We start from the raw sequence: 15,069 nt of genomic DNA, 5'->3' as shown, positions 1-15,069 counted from the left end.
GGCGGATCGCCCCTGTATATATATATTTAACTTCACAAGAGGGGGACCGCTCCAAGTTCACACTCCCTATTCGCTGCTCCAGTCGGGTGCTCAGTCCGCAGCGTCCCCACTGCTAGGATTCACTCAGACATCAAAAAAGGGGAGGACGGCACTCCGATACGTGGAATATGCTTTTTATTCCAGATTCATACAAGGATCCAACGCCCTACGCGTTTCGGGAATCACTCCCTTAATCATAGGCATACACCTTGGACCAAACAGACAGGTTATATACAAAACATGAATAGCGGCCCCTACTATATATATATATATATATATATATATATATATATATATATATATATATCTCAGATAGGGGAAGGGACAGACCATAAGACAGTACTGGGGGAGGAATAAGTGTGAGTTCTTTAGGTAGATAGGGGAAGGGACAGACTAGATGGGACAGACATAAGACAGTACTGGGGAGGAATAAGTGTGAGTTCTTTAGGTAGATAGGGGAAGGGACAGACTAGATGGGACAGACATAAGACAGTACTGGGGGAATAAGTGTGAGTTCTTTAGGTAGATAGGGGAAGGGACAGACTAGATGGGACAGACATAAGACAGTACTGGGGGAGGAATAAGTGTGAGTTCTTTAGGTAGATAGGGGAAGGGACAGACTAGATGGGACAGACATAAGACAGTACTGGGGGAGGAATAAGTGTGAGTTCTTTAGGTAGATAGGGGAAGGGACAGACTAGATGGGACAGACATAAGACAGTACTGGGGGAGGAATAAGTGTGAGTTCTTTAGGTAGATAGGGGAAGGGACAGACTAGATGGGACAGACATAAGACAGTACTGGGGGAGGAATAAGTGTGAGTTCTTAGGTAGATAGGGGAAGGGACAGACTAGATGGGACAGACATAAGACAGTACTGGGGGAGGAATAAGTGTGAGTTCTTTAGGTAGATAGGGGAAGGGACAGACTAGATGGGACAGACATAAGACAGTACTGGGGGAGGAATAAGTGTGAGTTCTTTAGGTAGATAGGGGAAGGGACAGACTAGATGGGACAGACATAAGACAGTACTGGGGGAGAATAAGTGTGAGTTCTTTAGGTAGATAGGGGAAGGGACAGACTAGATGGGACAGACATAAGACAGTACTGGGGAATAAGTGGTGAGATCTTTAGGTAGATAGGGGAAGGGAACAGACTAGATGGGACAGACATAAGACAGTACTGGGGGAGGAATAAGTGTGAGTTCTTTAGGTAGATAGGGGAAGGGACAGACTAGATGGGACAGACATAAGACAGTACTGGGGGAGGAATAAGTGTGGAGTTCTTTAGGTAGATAGGGGAAGAGACAGACTAGATGGGACAGACATAAGACAGTACTGGGGGAGGAATAAGTGTGAGTTCTTTAGGTAGATAGGGGAAGGGACAGACTAGATGGGACAGACATAAGACAGTACTGGGGGAGGAATAAGTGTGAGTTCTTTAGGTAGATAGGGGAAGGGACAGACTAGATGGGACAGACATAAGACAGTACTGGGGGAATAAGTGTGAGTTCTTTAAGTAGATAGGGGAAGGGACAGACTAGATGGGACAGACATAAGACAGTACTGGGGGAGGAATAAGTGTGAGTTCTTTAGGTAGATAGGGGAAGGGACAGACTAGATGGGACAGACATAAGACAGTACTGGGGGAGGAATAAGTGTGAGTTCTTTAGGTAGATAGGGGAAGAGACAGACTAGATGGGACAGACATAAGACAGTACTGGAGGAATAAGTGTGAGTTCTTTAGGTAGATAGGGGAAGAGACAGACTAGATGGGACAGACATAAGACAGTACTGGGGGAGGAATAAGTGTGAGTTCTTTAGGTAGATAGGGGAAGGGACAGACTAGATGGGACAGACATAAGACAGTACTGGGGGAGGAATAAGTGTGAGTTCTTTAGGTAGATAGGGGAAGGGACAGACTAGATGGGACAGACATAAGACAGTACTGGGGGAGGAATAAGTGTGAGATCTTTAGGTAGATAGGGGAAGAGACAGACTAGATGGGACAGACATAAGACAGTACTGGGGGAATAAGTGTGAGTTCTTTAGGTAGATAGGGGAAGGGACAGACTAGATGGGACAGACATAAGACAGTACTGGGGGAGGAATAAGTGTGAGTTCTTTAGGTAGATAGGGGAAGGGACAGACTAGATGGGACAGACATAAGACAGTACTGGGGGAGGAATAAGTGTGAGTTCTTTAGGTAGATAGGGGAAGAGACAGACTAGATGGGACAGACATAAGACAGTACTGGAGGAATAAGTGTGAGTTCTTTAGGTAGATAGGGGAAGGGACAGACTAGATGGGACAGACATAAGACAGTACTGGAGGAATAAGTGTGAGTTCTTTAGGTAGATAGGGGAAGGGACAGACTAGATGGGACAGACATAAGACAGTACTGGAGGAATAAGTGTGAGTTCTTTAGGTAGATAGGGGAAGAGACAGACTAGATGGGACAGACATAAGACAGTACTGGGGGAGGAATAAGTGTGAGTTCTTTAGGTAGATAGGGGAAGGGACAGACTAGATGGGACAGACATAAGACAGTACTGGGGGAATAAGTGTGAGTTCTTTAGGTAGATAGGGGAAGGGACAGACTAGATGGGACAGACATAAGACAGTACTGGGGGAATAAGTGTGAGTTCTTTAGGTAGATAGGGGAAGGGACAGACTAGATGGGACAGACATAAGACAGTACTGGAGGAATAAGTGTGAGTTCTTTAGGTAGATAGGGGAAGGGACAGACTAGATGGGACAGACATAAGACAGTACTGGGGGAGGAATAAGTGTGAGTTCTTTAGGTAGATAGGGGAAGGGACAGACTAGATGGGACAGACATAAGACAGTACTGGGGGAATAAGTGTGAGTTCTTTAGGTAGATAGGGGAAGGGACAGACTAGATGGGACAGACATAAGACAGTACTGGGGGAATAAGTGTGAGTTCTTTAGGTAGATAGGGGAAGGGACAGACTAGATGGGACAGACATAAGACAGTACTGGGGGAGGAATAAGTGTGAGTTCTTTAGGTAGATAGGGGAAGGGACAGACTAGATGGGACAGACATAAGACAGTACTGGGGGAGGAATAAGTGTGAGTTCTTTAGGTAGATAGGGGAAGGGACAGACTAGATGGGACAGACATAAGACAGTACTGGGGGAATAAGTGTGAGTTCTTTAGGTAGATAGGGGAAGGGACAGACTAGATGGGACAGACATAAGACAGTACTGGGGGAGGAATAAGTGTGAGTTCTTTAGGTAGATAGGGGAAGGGACAGACTAGATGGGACAGACATAAGACAGTACTGGAGGAATAAGTGTGAGTTCTTTAGGTAGATAGGGGAAGAGACAGACTAGATGGGACAGACATAAGACAGTACTGGGGGAGGAATAAGTGTGAGTTCTTTAGGTAGATAGGGGAAGGGACAGACTAGATGGGACAGACATAAGACAGTACTGGGGGAATAAGTGTGAGTTCTTTAGGTAGATAGGGGAAGGGACAGACTAGATGGGACAGACATAAGACAGTACTGGGGGAGGAATAAGTGTGAGTTCTTTAGGTAGATAGGGGAAGGGACAGACTAGATGGGACAGACATAAGACAGTACTGGGGGAATAAGTGTGAGTTCTTTAGGTAGATAGGGGAAGGGACAGACTAGATGGGACAGACATAAGACAGTACTGGGGGAGGAATAAGTCCGAGTTCTTTAGGTAGATAGGGGAAGGGACAGACTAGATGGGACAGACATAAGACAGTACTGGGGGAGGAATAAGTGTGAGTTCTTTAGGTAGATAGGGGAAGGGACAGACTAGATGGGACAGACATAAGACAGTACTGGGGGAATAAGTGTGAGTTCTTTAGGTAGATAGGGGAAGGGACAGACTAGATGGGACAGACATAAGACAGTACTGGGGGAGGAATAAGTGTGAGTTCTTTAGGTAGATAGGGGAAGGGACAGACTAGATGGGACAGACATAAGACAGTACTGGGGGAATAAGTGTGAGTTCTTTAGGTAGATAGGGGAAGGGACAGACTAGATGGGACAGACATAAGACAGTACTGGAGGAATAAGTGTGAGTTCTTTAGGTAGATAGGGGAAGAGACAGACTAGATGGGACAGACATAAGACAGTACTGGGGAGGAATAAGTGTGAGTTCTTTAGGTAGATAGGGGAAGGGACAGACTAGATGGGACAGACATAAGACAGTACTGGGGAATAAGTGTGAGTTCTTTAGGTAGATAGGGGAAGGGACAGACTAGATGGGACAGACATAAGACAGTACTGGGGGAGGAATAAGTCCGAGTTCTTTAGGTAGATAGGGGAAGGACAGACTAGATGGGACAGACATAAGACAGTACTGGGGGGAGGAATAAGTGTGAGTTCTTTAGGTAGATAGGGGAGGGACAGACTAGATGGGACAGACATAAGACAGTACTGGGGGAATAAGTGTGAGTTCTTTTAGGTAGATAGGGGAAGGACAGACTAGATGGGACAGACATAAGACAGTACTGGGGGAGGAATAAGTGTGAGTTCCTTTAGGTAGATAGGGGAAGGGACAGACTAGATGGGACAGACATAAGACAGTACTGGTGGAGGAATAAGTGTGAGTTCTTTAGGTAGATAGGGGAAGGGACAGACTAGATGGGACAGACATAAGACAGTACTGGGGGGAGGAATAGGTGAGATCTTTAGGTAGATAGGGGAAGGGACAGACTAGATGGGACAGACATAAGACAGTACTGGGGGAGGAATAAGTGTGAGTTCTTTAGGTAGATAGGGGAAGGGACAGACTAGATGGGACAGACATAAGACAGTACTGGAGGAATAAGTGTGAGTTCTTTAGGTAGATGGGGGAAGGGACATAAGACAGTACTGGGGTAGAAGGAAAAAGATGGGAGAGGCAACTGATACACAGGCTGGTGTGGGGGGGTACACGGGGGGGTACTGCGTGATCTCCATGGAGAGTGGAAGGTCATTGGGAGCTGAGGCTGCCAGTAAGTACAGGATCTGTGCCATTGATTTTCCGATCATGTAGAGCTTGTAGACTGGGAATAGCAGCATGAGAAACCTTTTCCCACTGCTGGGAGTAGCACATTTCTCTGTAACCTTCACCTACAGGAACAGGGGAATGATGGGAGATGTAGCTCCAGAGATACAGAGAAGTGTTGGGGGACCTGAATCTAGGGGCCCAAAGATGATAAGTACTGAGTGTACAAGTAGTGTTACAGAAATATACATATATATCATACACATATGTTCTGCTTAATGATCAGCAGTGTTGTCCCTTAATGTTTCCCTATAATTCATTGCTACCTCACCTGCACCCTAACATCCCTAATTGTAGTCTACCTTGCACCCTAACATCCCTAACTGTAGTCTACCTTGCACCCTAACATCCCTAACTGTAGTCTACCTTGCACCCTAACATCCCTAACTGTAGTCTACCTTGCACCCTAACATCCCTAACTGTAGTCTACCTTGCACCCTAACATCCCTAACTGTAGTCTACCTTGCACCCTAACATCCCTAACTGTAGTCTACCTTGCACCCTAACATCCATAACTGTAGTCTAACTTGCACCCTAACATCCCTAACTGTAGTCTACCTTGCACCCTAACATCCCTAACTGTAGTCTACCTTGCACCCTAACATCCCTAACTGTAGTCTACCTTGCACCCTAACATCCCTAATTGTAGTCTACCTTGCACCCTAACATCCATAACTGTAGTCTAACTTGCACCCTAACATCCCTAACTGTAGTCTACCTTGCACCCTAACATCCCTAACTGTAGTCTACCTGCAACCCTAACATCCCTAACTGTAGTCTACCTTGCACCCTAGAACTGTAGTCTAACTTGCACCCTAACATCCCTAACTGTAAGTCTACCTTGCACCCCTAACATCCCTAACTGTAGTCTACCCTTGCCACCCTAATTGTGTCTACCTGTACCCTAACATCCATAACTGTAGTCTACCTTGCACCCTAACATCCCTAACTGTAGTCTACCTTGCACCCTAATTGTAGTCTACCTTGTACCCTAACATCCATAACTGTAGTCTACCTTGCACCCTAACATCCCTAACTGTAGTCTACCTTGCACCCTAACATCCCTAACTGTAGTCTACCTTGCACCCTAACATCCCTAACTGTAGTCTAACTTGCACCCTAACATCCCTAACTGTAGTCTACCTTGCACCCTAACATCCCTAACTGTAGTCTACCTTGCACCCTAACATCCCTAACTGTAGTCTACCTTGCACCCTAACATCCCTAACTGTAGTCTACCTTGCACCCTAACATCCCTAACTGTAGTCTACCTTGCACCCTAACATCCCTAACTGTAGTCTAACTTGCACCCTAACATCCCTAACTGTAGTCTACCTTGCACCCTAACATCCCTAACTGTAGTCTACAGGATAGATTGAAGTAAATTAGGCAGAATACTGGTGGGAGCAGAGTTGGAAGCTGCTACAGTTATTCACGGTCTATGTTTGGGCATCTGTGTACTTGAAATGGGCCTGTTTTAAGTGTGTAATGCCTCTGACCGCTCCCAGTATGTAATGCCTCTGAGTCAGTCAGAGGTGTTCAGGGCTGCCATCAGGGGGGAGAGTTGTAGGGGGGCCCGGACACGCCACACTTACTTGATTAGCCGGGCCCCCCGTCTTTCTGAGAGCTGCTGACTTCGGGAAGGCATGGACGTTTAAGGGGCCCTGGCCACCAATTTTGGCCACCAATTTTTTTTTTTCATGTGGGGTCCTAGCCACCAATATTTTTTAATGAGGGGGCCCTGGACACAAATGTTTTTTATGGGGGCCTTGACCACCAATATCTTTTTTTTTTTTAATAACATGTGGGAACCCTAGCCATCAATATTTTTTTTTTACTGTGTGGTGGGGGGCGTACCTGTAGGTGGGGCTTGTGGTGGGCGCAGCCCAGGGGGCCCAGGAAATTTTGTCGTATGGGGCCCTGCGATTTCTGATGGCGGTCCTGGAGGTGTTACACACTGGGATCGGTCAGAGGCGTTATACACTGGGAGCGCTCTGAGGTATTACACACACGGAACGGTCGGAGGTGCTACACACTGGGAGCGCTCTGAGGTGTTACACACACTAATACACGGGGAGCAGTCACAGTTGGAGGCGTTACACACATGGAACAGTCGGAGGTGCTACACACTGGGATCAGTCGGAGGCATTACACACACACTAATACACTGGGAGCAGTCAGAGTTGGAGGCGTTACACACTGGGATCAGTCGGAGGCATTACACACACACTAATACACTGGGAGCAGTCAGAGTTGGAGGCGTTACACACTGGGAGCAGGCGGAGGTAATACATGAAAGGGCTGTAATTGTGGGGAGTTGGTTATTAAGTCCCTTTTACTAATTGACGCTGCCATCAGCAGCCAACTCATTGTAGTTTTTCCTCACTGTCTCTCCCTGCTCCTCATTTGTACCATACACAGCTGCTATGGAATGAAAATACATCATGTTGTTACCTATTTGTATTGTGCAACTCATGGAAGGAACCAGCAGCAACTCTCAGCTTTCCACTCCAGGTCCAGGACATCTCTCTTACTCACTAATTACATTGCCCCAAATAGGAAACCACTGAGCTTAAGATAACCCTTGGGGGAATTAGGGGCAGATATTGGGGGATACACGGAGAGGCCCTTGGGGGAATTAGGGGCAGATACTGGGGGATACACGGAGAGGCCCTTGAGATACCTAAAGAATGAAAGGCAATGTGACAGCTGCCAGCACCAGGCCCAATAGCAGCGGCTCAGTGATTGGCTGCCCCTCAGCTGCATGTGACCAATGAAAATGAGCCCAGGCTGGGCAATAACAAGTAGTCAGGGGGAAATGAGACTTTGGCAATGTTTGGCAAATGATCCTCCTTTCAATGAAGGGTCTTTTCTCCAGATCGTATGGCAAGTTTAGCTGTGAGGGTCAGTACCAGGGATGAAGTGTGACTGACACTGTGTCTCTTTCCCATTAGGACCTGGAAGCTCTGTCGCAGGAGATTGTACGGCTGAGCAAGGAATGTGTCCCGGGGCAGGAGCACGGGGGTACACTGAGCTGAACTGGTGCCCCCCTATATCTCATTGGCCCCTTGTCTGTTGCACATCCTCTAACAACCCCCCATATTGACACTGGCTTCCCCGCTCAGCTTCTTGCTGCCTGTTGGCATTGCACCCCCATTTGTTCCTTGTACCCCTCTCTTGCTGGCACTGCTCCGAAGCTTAACGAGCACTTCCTGAACTGTTTGTGCAGATCCTTAATGGCTAGTGCTGGGGGATAATAATATAATAATAATATAATATTGCTTACTGGCCCGTCATTCCTGTCTATTTCATGGGCTCTATCATGATCTGTATATATTGCAGTGTTTGGGTGCTTCCCTATAGAACTTCTACGGATATATGGTGTATAGTAATGTCCTTTTATTTAACTGCTGGAGAAGTTCTTTAGTCACTTTTTTATGCTTGTGTGCGTGTGTGGGGGGATCCATTTCTCAGTACCCATGTGACCTTTCCTTTCTGGCAAACTGCAGCTCTGCCTTGCTTTATGGCAGCAATTGTAGCCTCAGGATCAGAGCCCCAATGCAAGAAGACAAAGCAGAATCCAGTGGAGACATTACACAGTGAGAGCTAAGGAGGAATAGCAATGGCTACATTGCACCTTATATGATGACATTTACCCCCCCCCCCCCTAAATTCAAAGTTGTACCCCTTGTCCAGCCAAACTCTCATGTAACGCATGCCCAGAGATGTCACATTTATCTGAATAAAGTGTTAACCTGTTGTCTGCTTATTGACTGCCTACCTGGATATGTGGGGTTAAAGACTACATCTTGCCCACAGTCAAATATGGCACTAGCAACAACAAGGAGACACATGTGGATCACCAGGCACATACAATAGAATGGGGCTAGTGTTGGACTTCATCAGTAACACAACTTGTAAGAGCCCCAGACAGACTCAGTGTGAATATAAACCTCTTCATATAGAGCACATACCAGAATTGCCCCAGCACCAACTTCTGCACAAACCAGCCTCCTTCTATACGCTGAATTCTTATACACAGAGAGAAGTGTGTATGTTATACACAGAGAGAGGTGTGTGTTATACAGAGAGAGCAGAGATAGTAGGATAAAGAGAGAGAGAGAGAATTCGTATGTAGGGGATAAATGGCAGTGAAGGAAGAAGCCTCCCAGGTAGGGGAATAGAAAAGAGAAGGGGAGGGAAGAGAACGAAATTCCCGTGTAGGGGAGAAAGGGCAGGAGGAAAAGTGAGGAGCAGAGGGAGAAATATGTATGTTATACAGAGAGAGGTACAGTGAGAAAAACAGAGAGAGATGTGCATGTTATACAGAGAGGTACAGTGAGAAAGACAGATGTGTATGTCATACACAGAGAGAGAGAAACATGGATGTTATAGAGAGTGAGGAACAGAGAAAGAGAACGTGTGTTATACAGAAAGATGTGTATGTTATACAGAGAGAGTAGAAGAGACAAATGTGCATGTTATACAGAGAGAGAAGTAGATACAGATAGATGTGCATGTTATGCAGACAGAAGAACTGAGCGACAGATGTGTATGTTATACAAAAATAGAAGCAGAGAGAGATGTGCATGTTATACAAAGAGAGAAGCAGGGAGAGAGGGAGATATGTATGTTATACAAAAATAGAAGCAGAGAGAGATGTGCATTTTATACAAAGAGAGAAGCAGGGAGAGAGGGAGATATGTATGTTATACAGAGAGAGGAGCAGAGACAGATGTGCATGTTATACAAAGAGAGAAGCAGGGAGAGAGGGAGATATGCATGTTATACAGAGAGAGGAGCAGAGACAGATGTGCATGTTATACAAAGAGAGAAGCAGGGAGAGAGGGAGAAATGTATGTTATACAGAGAGAGGAGCAGAGACAGATGTGCATGTTATACAAAGAGAGAAGCAGGGAGAGAGGGAGATATGTATGTTATACAGAAGAGGGAGCAGAGAGAGATGTGCATGTTATACAAAGAGAGAAGCAGGGAGAGAGGGAGATATGCATGTTATACAGAGAGAGGAGCAGAGAGAGATGTGCATGTTATACAAAGAGAGAAGCAGGGAGAGAGGGAGATATGCATGTTATACAGAGAGAGGAGCAGAGAGAGATGTGCATGTTATACAAAGAGAGAAGCAGGGAGAGAGGGAGATATGCATGTTATACAGAGAGAGGAGCAGAGAGAGATGTGCATGTTATACAAAGAGAGAAGCAGGGAGAGAGGGAGATATGTATGTTATACAGAGAGAGGAGCAGAGAGAGATGTGCATGTTATACAAAGAGAGAAGCAGGGAGAGAGGGAGATATGTATGTTATACAGAGAGAAGAGCAGAGAGAGATGTGCATGTTATACAAAGAGAGAAGCAGGGAGAGAGGGAGATATGTATGTTATACAGAGAGAGGAGCAGAGACAGATGTGCATGTTTATACAAAGAGAGAAGCAGGGAGAGAGGGAGATATGTATGTTATACAGAAAGAAGAGCAGAGAGAGATGTGCATGTTATACAAAGAGAGAAGCAGGGAGAGAGGGAGATATGCATGTTATACAGAGAGAGGAGTAGAGAGAGATGTGCATGTTATACAAAGAGAGAAGCAGGGAGAGAGGGAGATATGTATGTTATACAGAGAGAAGAGCAGAGAGAGATGTGCATGTTATACAAAGAGAGAAGCAGGGAGAGAGGGAGATATGTATGTTATACAGAGAGAGGAGCAGAGACAGATGTGCATGTTATACAAAGAGAGAAGCAGGGAGAGAGGGAGATATGTATGTTATACAGAGAGAAGAGCAGAGAGAGATGTGCATGTTATACAAAGAGAGAAGCAGGGAGAGAGGGAGATATGCATGTTATACAGAGAGAGGAGCAGAGAGAGATGTGCATGTTATACAAAGAGAGAAGCAGGGAGAGAGGGAGATATGTATGTTATACAGAGAGAGGAGCAGAGAGAGATGTGCATGTTATACAAAGAGAGAAGCAGGGAGAGAGGGAGATATGCATGTTATACAGAGAGAGGAGCAGAGAGAGATGTGCATGTTATACAAAGAGAGAAGCAGGGAGAGAGGGAGATATGCATGTTATACAGAGAGAGGAGCAGAGACAGATGTGCATGTTATACAAAGAGAGAAGCAGGGAGAGAGGGAGATATGCATGTTATACAGAGAGAGGAGCAGAGAGAGATGTGCATGTTATACAAAGAGAGAAGCAGGGAGAGAGGGAGATATGTATGTTATACAGAGAGAGGAGCAGAGAGAGATGTGCATGTTATACAAAGAGAGAAGCAGGGAGAGAGGGAGATATGTATGTTATACAGAGAGAGGAGCAGAGAGAGATGTGCATGTTATACAAAGAGAGAAGCAGGGAGAGAGGGAGATATGCATGTTATACAGAGAGAGGAGCAGAGAGAGATGTGCATGTTATACAAAGAGAGAAGCAGGGAGAGAGGGAGATATGTATGTTATACAGAGAGAGGAGCAGAGACAGATGTGCATGTTATACAAGAGAGAAGCAGGGAGAGAGGGAGATATGTATGTTATACAGAGAGAGGAGCAGAGACAGATGTGCATGTTATACAAAGAGAGAAGCAGGGAGAGAGGGAGATATGCATGTTATACAGAGAGAGGAGCAGAGACAGATGTGCATGTTATACAAAGAGAGAAGCAGGGAGAGAGGGAGAAATGTATGTTATACAGAGAGAGGAGCAGAGACAGATGTGCATGTTATACAAAGAGAGAAGCAGGGAGAGAGGGAGATATGTATGTTATACAGAGAGAGGAGCAGAGAGAGATGTGCATGTTATACAAAGAGAGAAGCAGGGAGAGAGGGAGATATGCATGTTATACAGAGAGAGGAGCAGAGAGAGATGTGCATGTTATACAAAGAGAGAAGCAGGGAGAGAGGGAGATATGCATGTTATACAGAGAGAGGAGCAGAGAGAGATGTGCATGTTATACAAAGAGAGAAGCAGGGAGAGAGGGAGATATGTATGTTATACAGAGAGAAGAGCAGAGAGAGATGTGCATGTTATACAAAGAGAGAAGCAGGGAGAGAGGGAGATATGTATGTTATACAGAGAGAGGAGCAGAGACAGATGTGCATGTTATACAAAGAGAGAAGCAGGGAGAGAGGGAGATATGTATGTTATACAGAAAGAAGAGCAGAGAGAGATGTGCATGTTATACAAAGAGAGAAGCAGGGAGAGAGGGAGATATGCATGTTATACAGAGAGAGGAGTAGAGAGAGATGTGCATGTTATATACAAAGAGAGAAGCAGGGAGAGAGGGAGATATGTATGTTATACAGAGAGAAGAGCAGAGAGAGATGTGCATGTTATACAAAGAGAGAAGCAGGGAGAGAGGGAGATATGTATGTTATACAGAGAGAGGAGCAGAGACAGATGTGCATGTTATACAAAGAGAGAAGCAGGGAGAGAGGGAGATATGTATGTTATACAGAGAGAAGAGCAGAGAGAGATGTGCATGTTATACAAAGAGAGAAGCAGGGAGAGAGGGAGATATGCATGTTATACAGAGAGAGGAGCAGAGAGAGATGTGCATGTTATACAAAGAGAGAAGCAGGGAGAGAGGGAGATATGTATGTTATACAGAGAGAGGAGCAGAGAGAGATGTGCATGTTATACAAAGAGAGAAGCAGGGAGAGAGGAGATATGCATGTTATACCAGAGAGAGGAGCAGAGAGAGATGTGCATGTTATACAAAGAGAGAAGCAGGGAGAGAGGGAGATATGCATGTTATACAGAGAGAGGAGCAGAGACAGATGTGCATGTTATACAAAGAGAGAAGCAGGGAGAGAGGGAGATATGCATGTTATACAGAGAGAGGAGCAGAGAGAGATGTGCATGTTATACAAAGAGAGAAGCAGGGAGAGAGGGAGATATGTATGTTATACAGAGAGAGGAGCAGAGAGAGATGTGCATGTTATACAAAGAGAGAAGCAGGGAGAGAGGGAGATATGTATGTTATACAGAGAGAGGAGCAGAGAGAGATGTGCATGTTATAACAAAGAGAGAAGCAGGGAGAGAGGGAGATATGCATGTTATACAGAGAGAGGAGCAGAGAGAGATGTGCATGTTATACAAAGAGAGAAAGCAGGGAGAGAGGGAGATATGCATGTTATACAGAGAGAGGAGCAGAGAGACTGTGCATGTTATACAAAGAGAGAAGCAGGGAGAGAGGGAGATATGTATGTTATACAGAGAGAGGAGCAGAGAGGATGTGCATGTTATACAAAGAGAGAAGCAGGGAGAGAGGGAGATATGCATGTTATACAGAGAGAGGAGCAGAGAGAGATGTGCATGTTATACAAAGAGAGAAGCAGGGGAGAGAGGGAGATATGTATGTTATACAGAGAGAGGAGCAGAGAGAGATGTGCATGTTATACAAAGAGAGAAGCAGGGAGAGAGGGAGATATGTATGTTATACAGAGAGAGGAGCAGAGAGAGATGTGCATGTTATACAAAGAGAGAAGCAGGGAGAGAGGGAGATATGCATGTTATACAGAGAGAGGAGCAGAGAGAGATGTGCATGTTATACAAAGAGAGAAGCAGGGAGAGAGGGAGATATGTATGTTATACAGAGAGAGGAGCAGAGAGAGATGTGCATGTTATACAAAGAGAGAAGCAGGGAGAGAGGGAGATATGTATGTTATACAGAGAGAAGAGCAGAGACAGATGTGTATGTTATACAAAGAGAGAAGCAGGGAGAGAGGGAGATATGCATGTTATACAGAGAGAGGAGCAGAGACAGATGTGCATGTTATACAAAGAGAGAAGAACAGAGGGACAGATGTGTATGTTATATGTTATCAAGGTTGTTGTTAGGGGTCGGTGTGTAAGAGCAGAGCTGGTGTGGGAATTTAAAGTGTTTTCAGCAATAAAGTTTATATTGTGCTGTATGGGCATTCGCTATGACTTGCTTTCCTTAATAGGTTAATGCATCCGGTAGGTGAATGTAACAATCGATACTGCAGCTACTATAACCTGCGTCTAATTCTACTTTCCCAGGCACAGGCCCAACAATTACCTGCCCCATAATGGAAGGATTTATACCGACCCCTAACAACAACCTTGATTAATCGTATGGGACCAATTAGTCCTTTATTACTGATGTCTGGTCTGACAGCTCATCCTCCTTACATGGACATTTACCTACCGATTCATTCACGTCTGTCCTACATACATACACTATATATATATATATATATATATAGAATAGAAATTGCATGCAGTTCCTTATATCCACATTTATTGAATTGAATAGTCATAGATAATTGGGGTAGAGGGATCCCTATCTCCAGTGCAGCGCTGCTGCTTATTTTAAATGCTTTTAATGACATATGGCATGGTGGTGAATAAATATTGCCTTTTATTCTAATTACATTGTATGGCTAGTTGTTATTTAATATTGTTAGGCCAGCACTTGCAGCTTAAGTCCCATATTGTGTTTGTATATTGTCATTTAAATTGCATGGCCAGTTATTAGCCCTTCAATCCTCACATGTACCTGGCTTCAGACTAATAGCTATTTCAAATGAGAGAATTCCCAAGTAGGGGAGAGAGGGCAGGAATAAATGAGAGAATTCCCAGGTAGGGGAGAGAGGGCAGGAATAAATGAGAGAATTCCCAGGTAGGGGAGAGAGGGCAGGAATAAATGAGAGAATTCCCAGGTAGGGGAGAGAGGGCAGGAATAAATGAGAGAATTCCCAGGTAGGGGAGAGAGGGCAGGAATAAATGAGAGAATTCCCAGGTAGGGGGGAGAGAGGGCAGGAATAAATGAGAGAATTCCCAGGCAGGAGAGAGAGGGCAGGAATAAATGAGAGAATTCCCAGGTAGGGGAGAGAGGGCAGGAATAAATGAGAGAATTCCCAGGCAGGGAAGAGAGGGCAGGAATAAATGAGAGAATTCCCAGGCAGGGGAGAGAGGGGCAGGAATAAATGAGAGAATTCCCAGGTAGGGGGGAGAGAGG

General features: G+C 45.2%; 1 protein-coding gene across 6 annotated transcripts in view; it reads left to right on the top strand.

Annotated features, from left to right (window-relative positions):
* The window catches only part of gripap1.L (GRIP1 associated protein 1 L homeolog), a 31,235-nt gene extending 22,391 nt beyond the window's left edge, over positions 1-8,844 (top strand). For all 6 annotated transcript variants that reach the window (XM_041572224.1, XM_041572221.1, XM_041572220.1 and 3 more), the window contains one exon: positions 8,040-8,844. In XM_041572224.1, coding sequence (XP_041428158.1) covers positions 8,040-8,123 — 84 coding nt within the window. In that variant the 3' untranslated portion in view covers positions 8,124-8,844. The remainder of the gene's footprint in view (positions 1-8,039) is intronic.
* The last annotated feature ends 6,225 nt before the right edge of the window (positions 8,845-15,069 follow it).

This window comes from Xenopus laevis, chromosome 8L (assembly GCF_017654675.1).
Source record: "Xenopus laevis strain J_2021 chromosome 8L, Xenopus_laevis_v10.1, whole genome shotgun sequence".
Classification (NCBI taxonomy): Eukaryota; Metazoa; Chordata; class Amphibia; order Anura; family Pipidae; genus Xenopus; species Xenopus laevis.
Note: the sequence above shows the minus strand (reverse complement) of the source record. Positions and strands in the feature narration are given on the sequence as shown.